The sequence below is a fragment of the Fonticula alba genome, assembly GCF_000388065.1.
Source record: "Fonticula alba strain ATCC 38817 unplaced genomic scaffold supercont2.3, whole genome shotgun sequence".
NCBI classification, from domain to species: domain Eukaryota; order Rotosphaerida; family Fonticulaceae; genus Fonticula; species Fonticula alba.
Genome location: NW_009242973.1, coordinates 2,113,529 through 2,122,106, shown reverse-complemented (window position 1 = coordinate 2,122,106; position 8,578 = coordinate 2,113,529). Strand labels below are relative to the sequence as shown.

Genomic DNA, 8,578 nt, shown 5'->3' with positions numbered 1-8,578 from the left:
CCCCCCCCCCCCGGAGCCGTCGCCGCCATCGGCACTTTGCGTCGGGCCGGCAGGAGCCGCGCGGTCCTTAACTTCCGAATGTCCCGCCGCCGATAGCACGGTGATGGGAGCTGGATTGGCCCCCGCTCGCGCCCCCTCCGGCCGCACCTGTAATCGGGCGGCTTTCCACGGTGATCGACGGAATTCATGAGCACGCCAGCGAAAGCCCAGCCCGTGTGCCCGTGCCCCTCCATGCTCGGGCCCATGCCCCAGGATGTGTATGTTCATGTACCGGTGCATTTGCGGCGGTGAGGCCGGGCAGGGGAGGGGGGGGGGACCTGCCAAAGTTGAAGGGTGCTCCGGCCGGGGCTCGAGACACCGGGGCGCGCAAGGCCCAGCCGGTCGAGCGGCCCCGAACAGGGCCGAGAGGCGTGCAGGGGGAGGGGCGCGGGGGCCTTTAGTTGGCGGGCCGGCCTGGGGAGGACCGCCCGGCCGCACACCCGGCCATACCAAACAAATCAACGGGGAGTATCATCGCCCTAACAGCGGGGTGATACCCGGTCGAGCGAGGCCTGGGGGCAGGCCCGGCATCCTATCGTAGATAGGGGATTGTCGCCGGTGCGCGGGCACTCCTCCCACAGCAAAAGACCGCCCTCACGGCCGCGGCCCACCCGAGACACCATGGGCCGGTGGGTCCAGGCGGCCGTTGCCCGGGAGCACCCCGACACGCGGCGGCCCGGGGCCGAGCTCCACCGGCATCGGGCCTCCTTAACACGGTGCCCGCCCTAGGCCCCGTCCCGCCCTGCCGCGGCGCAGGCAGAGCCCTACATCGGCGCGGGCACGATCGGCGCAAGTGGCCCCAGGCCCGGTCCACATGCCCACGAGCACGCCCACGATCGGGCTTGCCGGCCGGGGACCAAACGGCCCTGGAGGCACCGGCGGCGGGGCCAGCCCCGGCGCCAGGCTGGGCACGGCGCTCGGCCGCCGGTGCCTGCGTGCATGCGTGCACGCGCGTCGGCACCGGCCAACCGGGATCGCGGGCTTTTTATGCGGCCCCAGCCAGCCATGCGGTCGCCTCGAGCCGATGCCCATAAACCTCTCCTCCCCTCTCGCGCATTCCCCCCTGTCGCCCGGTATCCCGTCCCCTTGTCGCGCATGCATCCCGAGCTGCCCACTCGCGCGGTCGCCCCCCTTGCTGCGTAGCCTCGTGCCTGTCTTGCGCCCTCCCGCCCGCAAAGCCCGCGATCCCGCCGGCCGGCACCCGCGCACGCACGCACACCCACACACACCCACACACGCACGCGCTCGTACACACACACGCGCACGCACGGAGCCACACAGGCACCATCATACCCCTCCGCCCGGCCCGCCCTCCCCCTCTTCCCCTGGCTTTGCCCGCCCGCTCAGGCGTCGCAGCACGCAGGCATGTCGCCTCGGACACGCTCCGACGATCACCTCGGCCAGCCGCTGCTGGGTGATCACCACGATCGGTCGGACTACGCCAGCGGCGACCAGTCGCAGCCGCTGAGCCCGGCACCCGGCCACCTGCCAGGCCCCTCGGCGGTCATGGTCCGAGTCGACACGCTGGGTCTGCCGGCCGACGACTCGGCCGACAGCACGGACGATCTGCCCATCTCCGGCCGCAGCTCCATGGGCTCCCTGGCCTCGGTGGACATGGAAGCCGGCGGTGCGGCCCCGATGGGCGGCGACCCTGCCGGGTCCGATGCCAATTCCCTGCTCGACGCGGAGAAGGCCCTGGCCCGTGGGGCCCTGGCCGGCGGCGGCGGCGGAGCCGACACCGGCGATGGTGATGACGATTCGCTGGGCCTCCTGCCGGGGGCCGGGGCTCATGGAGGCCCCGGCGCCGGGCCCGGCAGCCGGTGCTCCACTCGCTCGAAGGTGGCCATCGCCGCGGCGACCCTGGTCTTGGTGCTGGCCCTCGCGGCCGGGGCGGCCCTCATCGGCGCCAGCAACAGCTTCCAGCCCTCGGGCAAGGCCGGCCAGCGGCCGGCCACCGGCCACACCAGGCCGCCGCCCCGGCGGCCGGGCTACTCCGGCACCGGGCCCCCGCGGCGGCCGGCGGCCAACTGCCCCCGAATGCGGCCGTCCTTCATCGTGGTCGGGGCCCAGAAGGCCGGCACCACCAGCCTCTATGCCTACCTGCGCACGCATCCGCAAATCATCGGCCTGCCGAACCCCCACGGAGCCGCCGGCCCCGGCGGCGACCACCTGCCGGCCATCACCCCGGAGGATGGCCAGGTGGAAACCATCACCATGCATCAGCAGGAGCCCGGCGGCCGGCCGCACATCCGCCCGGCCGTCGAGCCGCACTTCAGCCTGGATCTGGACGCCAGCCCGGACCCGGGCCAGGGCGGCCTGCCTGCGTCGCCGCTCGAGGCCGGCACCGTGGACGACGAGGACGACGGCCCGGACGGCATGGGCGAGCTGGTGGACCCGGTCCCGGACCCGGAGCCGGAGCCGCATTTCTATGTCTTGCGCCTGCCCTTCGGCCTGACGGCCGTCATCCCGAAGCCCTCGCGCCCGACCTTCCCCTTCTTCGGGGGTGGCCCCGGGTCGCGGCGCGCCCCCGGCAGCGGCAGCCCGGCTCTGGCCGAAGCAGCCGGCCCCGGCACCGATGAGCCCCATGCCGGCGACCGCCCGGCCGCCGGCCGCCTGCCCACCTGGCAAACCTCCGACCCCATGTACCAGGCCGCCACCGAGGCCGAGGCCACCGGCGAGTCGGCCCTCACCCCGGGCAGCGCCCTGCGCACCAAGGAGCTGCGCTTCTTCGACTCGGCCCGGCACTGGCCGCGCCTCGGCGGCCTGGGGCACCGGCTGCACCAGGGCCTCCGGCCGCCCTCCGGCGAGTCGGCCATCAACCCGGCCACCGGGCAGTTCATCACCGAGGAGGTGGGCCGCGCCATCATGTGGGACGGCTCGCCGGCCAAGCCGGCGGACATCCACCAAATGACCCCGGCCCAGCTGCAGGAAGTCCGCCAGCGCTATGAGAAGTTCTTCCCCTGCCAGCCGGATGAGGCCACCCTGCTGCACGATGCCCAGCATGGCCGCGAGAAGACCGTCGGCTATGTCACCGGCGAGGCCACCCCCGGGTACATGTACCGCCCGGAGGTCCCGGCGCGCATTCGCGCCGTCTTGCCCGATGTCAAGGTGCGTCGGGCTTCGCCATGCCAGCCGCCACGCGCGCCGCCCGCCCCGCTCCTGCCCAGCCCTCGGCCTGACCGCTGCTTTTGCCTCCTACCCCCGCCTGCCCCCCCCCCCCCCCCCGGTCCCGGACCTTGTCTCGGCCCCGGGCGTGCGCCTGCCCTTGGCCATGCCCCGACGCCCGGTGCATCACATGCCGCGGGGTTCCCTGCCGCCGGGCCTCCTGCACACGGGGGGAGGGGCTCCAGCTTATCGCCCTGGTCCGCGACCCGGCCGAGCGTGCCTACTCCCACTACCACCACGCCCAGAAGAACCACATGTACCAATTGGCCCGGCGCAGCCGCAAGAACAGCCAGGAGAAGCCCCCGAAGCGGCGCTTCCGCCGGGATGAGGCCCTCGCCGTGATCGACCTGCCGGCCATGTCGGATGCCGACCGCCAAGGCTTGCCCATCGCCGAGGTCCGGGCTGCTCCGCCGGTGCGTGTGTATGCCCATCTGCTGCTGTGCTTTGCCCTTGCGACGTGCAGAGCCCCCGCGCCGCCGGTGCAGAGGGGTGGCCGGGGGTGGGCCGCCCGGCCCGGCCCGGCCCGGCCCGGCCCGGCTCGAGAGGGCCCTGCCGGGGACCTTGACTCGCGTGCTTGCTGCTGGCCGACCTGTTGCTCACACACGAAGATGGCCTTGCATGGGGGGAAAAAACCCACTGACAGAAGATTCTCACGCGCCCGGGCGATGCTTCGCGGTCGGTGCACCGGCAGGCCGCCACGCGCCAGGGCGACCGCCGCCCCTTGGCCCCGGTGTTCCCCGCCTTCGAGACCCTCCTGGCCCGCGAGCATGCGGTCATCGTCAAGTGCCAGAATTCCGTGGCCGAGGAGCTCTACGGCCAGGACATGGCCAGCACCATGGGCGGTCGCGCCTACCTCGAGGCCTATGACCGGATCTATGCCTGCCACCAGACGGCCATCCTCGCCGGTACGTGGCCGTCACAGGTGGGCATTCATCCCCGCCACCATGCGCGGTGGAGGAAGGGGCGGGGGAGGCGTGCCCTGCGCGGCATCTGCCCAGCGCAGGCCGGGCAACGGCGCCAAGGGGAGGGCATGCCTGACCCGGCTGCTCGCCACCATGTGTGGGGGAGTTCCCGCTCGGTGGCAGGAGGGGGGAGGGGAAAGTGCCAGTGGCGGCCCTCGCCCTCCCAGGCATGGGGCAGCCGCTGTTCCGACTGCTGGCTGGTGCTAACCTCACTTGCCTGTGCCCACTGCCGCGCCCGTTGCCGCGCGTGCCGACAATCACCACCTCTATCCACGCGCTCTCTCACCATGCGGGGCCTGTCCATGCGCGTGCGCTTACTCCTCCCCACAGAGGCGGCCGGTACGTGGGCCGCACGCCCAAGCACACATGCATCTTGCTGCCGGCATGGCTGCGCGATCCTCGGGTCATGATGGCCCCCGCTCGCCGCCATCCGCCGCCCCCCCCCCCCGCCCCCCTCTCCGGGTTACTGACAGACAGAGACATATGTGACACACGCGCGCGCGCGCGCACTCGCGGACTTCCAGATCTCCAAGTGTCCCCCTGGGCCCTGCAGCTGATCCTCCGGTCGATCTACATCGCGCAGATCCAGTGCGTGTGGTCCCACGGGATGGGGCCCTCCGGGGCGCTCCTTCCCGCGCGCCCCCTCGTCCCCGCCCCCTGCCTCGCTCCCTCTTTCTCTCTCTCTCGTCCCCTCGCCCTCTCGGCTTTCCGCTGACACACGTACCCATGCTTGACGGCGGGCGGGGGCAAAAAAAAAAAACCCAGCAACATGCGCAAGGAGTTCCCGGCCGAGCAGATCCTCGTCGTTCGCAGTGAAGAGCTCTTCGACAATGTCGACACCGCCCTCGACAGCATTACCGACTTCATTGGGCTCGAGCGCCGGAGCTCCTTCCCCTCGACCGGGGGCCAGCTGCCCGACGGCCCGGCCGGGGGTGACGATCACACCACGCCCGAGGACCAGGCGGATGCTCCTGCGGGTGCGGAGGACATCGCCATCTCGCGGGGACCCCGGTCGGCCATCGTCGCCCAGGCCCCGCAGACCGGCAAGTGGGACGACTGGATCTTCCGCCGGAAGCTCAACTTTGTCGAGGGCAATCGCGTGGTGGCCAGCCACTCGGAGGAGCCTACCAACCGCAAGGCCATGAATCCCGACACCCTGGCCTGGCTGGACCGCCTGTTCGAGCCTTTCGAGTCTCTGCTGGAGGACTACATCGCCGGACAGCAGCACTGAAGCGCGCGTCCGCGTGAAAAGAGGCTGCCCCGGCCTCCGGCCGCGAGAGGATGGGCACGGGCCAAGTGCAGGGCGCGCCCCCGGGCATGGCGCCGGGGGGAAGGGGGGGGAGCCGACCTGCAGGATGGGTCCCGGGCAGAGGCCGATCTTTCGCCCTGCTCTGGTCGCAATCCCGCATCAGCGGATCTATGCTTCTCCCCCGCTTTTTTTTTCCGGGCGAGAGGGGGTCCCAAGGGGAGGACAGGACGGCATGAACTTGCGGCTGCAGGCTGGCTGGCTGTGCGGGGCGATGTGCAGCCGCGCACGGCGCGCCACGCACACATGCGCACATGCGACGGTGTGCCAAGCGCCGCCAACTGTCCCATAGACCCCGGCGTCGCCGCATCCCCTTGTGCGTGTGCGCATGTGAGGCGCGCATGCCATCTTCATGGAGGAGGTCTTCTCCGCGGGAAGTACATGCCGCGGAGCCGTGCCTCCTCGGCGTGGGCCTCCTGTCGGCGCGAGGCAAAGCGGCTGGGCCAGACGCTCGCGCACCGGCAAGGTGTTTCGAAATCACCGACACGCGTGGCTGCCACACACAGCCATGCACACAAGCAGCATCGGGTGCTTTTCCGCCCGATCAAAGAAAGTCCCCCGCGTTGAGGAGAAAACTGCAAAGGGCAGAGATGAAAGGCCAACTGGAATGCTAACGAGCGCGCCAGGGGGGCTTCCACATGGGAGATACGCCCAAAAACGAGATAGAGTCCCGCGTGGATATGCCCAGCGCCCCAGGGAGGGGTGAGGTGTGCCGGCGCCCCCGGGGTGTGTGCCGCCGTCCCCTCGCCCCTCCCCTTCCCCCCGTCACTGCATGCCTCCCTGAGCCTGCTTCCCTCGCCACATGCCCTGGGGAGTGCCTGCTCGCCGGTGTCCCGGTGGCCAAGAAGATGCAACGGAACGGGTGCCAGCGGGGGAAAAGGGGGCCAGAAAGACGAGAAGAGAAACCCCCAAACAAAAGACGCGCGGCCAAGGGGGGGCAGGAAGGAAGAGGAGAGACCCACAACGGCGGAGGTGTCTACGGGGGGAGAGATGTGTGCGTGCCCTCGTGCAGCTCCCCCTCCCAGCCGGGGGCATGGGCGCTCCTGCCACAATGGCCTGCCACCAAAGTTCGTCCTCGCAACACCCCCCGTCACATTCTGTACAATATAAAAACCATCCCCTGAGGGGGAGGACGGCTTCGAAGAGAATGGCCTCATGCACGGCGCAGGAAGGGGAATGCGGATGGGGGGAGGTGGCCACACACACACACACACACACACACACACACACACACACAAGGCGGGGATGGTGGTGTGGAAAGCAGGAAAGGCCCAAGGAAGAGGGGCATAGGGTGGGGAAGGAGGAATGGGAGAAGGACCGGCCGGAATTGGCCGGCCTACGGGGGAGGAGGAGGGCAGGAGACAACGAGGCGAGGAGTATATGTGCATTTATTCAGAGGGAGAGAGGGAGGGAGAAAGGAAACAAGGACAGGGAGAAGGAGGACAAGATGGTGTGCCGCGTGGTATAGCGTCCAAGGGAGGGGGGGGAGGGGGGGAGGGGAGGAAGTTGCCTCAATACATGTGCAGGGCAACCTCACTGCGCGGGCGCTTCAGCTTATCCATGTTCTTGGTGATGACGTCGTACATGATGAGGTAGTTGTTGAGCAGGTCCAGCAGGCTCATGCGGGCGCGCATCATCTGCTTCTCATCGTGCTCGATCAGGGCCTGCATGAGGTCCGGGTTGTCGGGGTTGTTGGTGATCTGCCCAGGGACATCGGGAAAAGGAGCACCAGAGGGGGGGGGGACACCAAGGAGGAGGGGGAGCGAGAGTCAGCCAAGGAACGCAGGCAGGAGGGAGGGGAGACAATGCCACGGAAGGGCACCGGATGGCAGGGCACACAATGCGGAGGCGTCGTACCGCCGACACAAGGTTCGCCCGGGACAGATAGAAGTCCAGGATCTCCGAGCGGATGCCGAGGAAGGCATTCTCCGTTTGCGACAGCTGACCGATGATCTCCTCCTGCGACGCGGCAAGAGCATTTGTGTGCGTACGTGCGTGCGCGCGCGCGTGTGTGTGTGTGTGTGTGTGTGTGTGTGTGTGGAACATATGTCAGCAAGGAGGCGAGCACAGTCGTTGCCTGCTGTACGGAGGAGGGGGGGGGAGGAAAGCAAAGAGAGGGAGGTGGGGAAAAAGGAAGCAAGACAGGGACCATGCGCACCTGGACTTCGACACCGAAGTTGTTGCCATCCTCAATGCGCGGGACATTCAACTGGACCCAGATCTTGATGGCATCGCAGATGTCCAGCTGCTCGTTGATCTCCAGCTTGATGGACTCCAGCAGCTCGCGCACCGTGACGGCCATCGGGTGCGGGCTGACCGGGGCGCCGGTGTCCTGCTGCGGGGCGCTGTCCTCGGCACCGGCAGCCGCTGCCGGCGCGGAGGTGGTCGTCTGCGAGGCGCCATCCTCCAGCCGCGGCAGGTTCGGCAGAACCAGCCCCTGCGGGAACGGCAGATTCGGGGTCGGCCGCGGGGCATTGAAATGGCGCGCGTCCCCATTGCAAGAGGACTCCACATTCCGGACAATGGCCAGCAGGTCGAGCTGATCCCCGGCGGCCAGCTGCCCGACGGCCGTGGCCGACGCCCGGCCGAGAGCCGACGCCATGGCCGTCGAGGACACTTGCGACACGAAGCTCAGCCGGGCGGTCTTGCGTGAAACCCCCAGCATGGTGGCCCGGGCATTGGCATGGGCCTTCATCATGGACCGGGCGTGCGAGTCGGCCGCCTCCTGGGCCGCGCTGATGTCGCACGGGTCGGTGGCGGCAGAGGCCGCGGCCGCCGCCGCCGCCGGGACCAGCCCGCCCAGCAGGTCATTGTACCGCTGGATCAGGGCCTCCAGCTGGAGGATCTTCCGCGGCACGCGGTCATACACGGCGCGCCACGCGTCGTCGCGCTTGCGCTGCTTGATCTGCTCGATGCGCGCGATCACCGCGTCCGGAGTGGATGCCGGCACCGCGGGGTTGGACTCGGCCCCGGAGCCCCGACGCGCCTTCTTCGGCAGATGCGTCGCCGAGGAGGAGGCGCTCGCCTCGGAGGTACGCTTCGAGGAGTGGTGATGAGCCATGGTGGTTGTGCGTGGCGGATCGGCGGAGGGGGACGGGGGGGGGGG

General features: G+C 69.7%; 2 protein-coding genes across 2 annotated transcripts; one reads left to right on the top strand and one right to left on the bottom strand.

Moving 5' to 3' along the window:
* Positions 1-1,404: 1,404 nt before the first annotated feature.
* On the top strand, positions 1,405-6,617 carry H696_02235 (hypothetical protein; the record flags this gene model as incomplete). Its single annotated transcript, XM_009496137.1, has 6 exons — positions 1,405-3,147; positions 3,390-3,617; positions 3,896-4,109; positions 4,497-4,505; positions 4,691-4,754; positions 4,932-6,617. The coding sequence occupies 6 exons, from the start codon at positions 1,405-1,407 to the stop codon at positions 5,395-5,397; spliced, it is 2,724 nt and encodes a 907-aa protein (XP_009494412.1). The 3' UTR covers positions 5,398-6,617.
* Positions 6,618-6,949: 332 nt separating this feature from the next.
* On the bottom strand, positions 6,950-8,572 carry H696_02234 (hypothetical protein). Its single transcript, XM_009496136.1, has 3 exons — positions 7,631-8,572; positions 7,330-7,431; positions 6,950-7,172 (listed from the first exon to the last, which is right to left on the bottom strand). The coding sequence occupies exons 1-3, from the start codon at positions 8,531-8,533 to the stop codon at positions 6,984-6,986; spliced, it is 1,194 nt and encodes a 397-aa protein (XP_009494411.1). The 5' UTR covers positions 8,534-8,572; the 3' UTR covers positions 6,950-6,983.
* Positions 8,573-8,578: the final 6 nt, after the last annotated feature.

Bases quoted from the DNA above. Each gene is read 5' to 3' on its own strand.
- H696_02234 (XM_009496136.1), bottom strand. From the start codon at position 8,533: ATGGCTCATCACCACTCCTCGAAGCGTACCTCCGAGGCGAGCGCCTCC. The intron at 7,432-7,630 runs GTGCGCATGGTC...GCCGCGTCGCAG, and splicing joins ACTTCGGTGTCGAAGTCCAG to GAGGAGATCATCGGTCAGCT. The intron at 7,173-7,329 runs GTACGACGCCTC...GTCCCTGGGCAG, and splicing joins GGGCGAACCTTGTGTCGGCG to ATCACCAACAACCCCGACAA.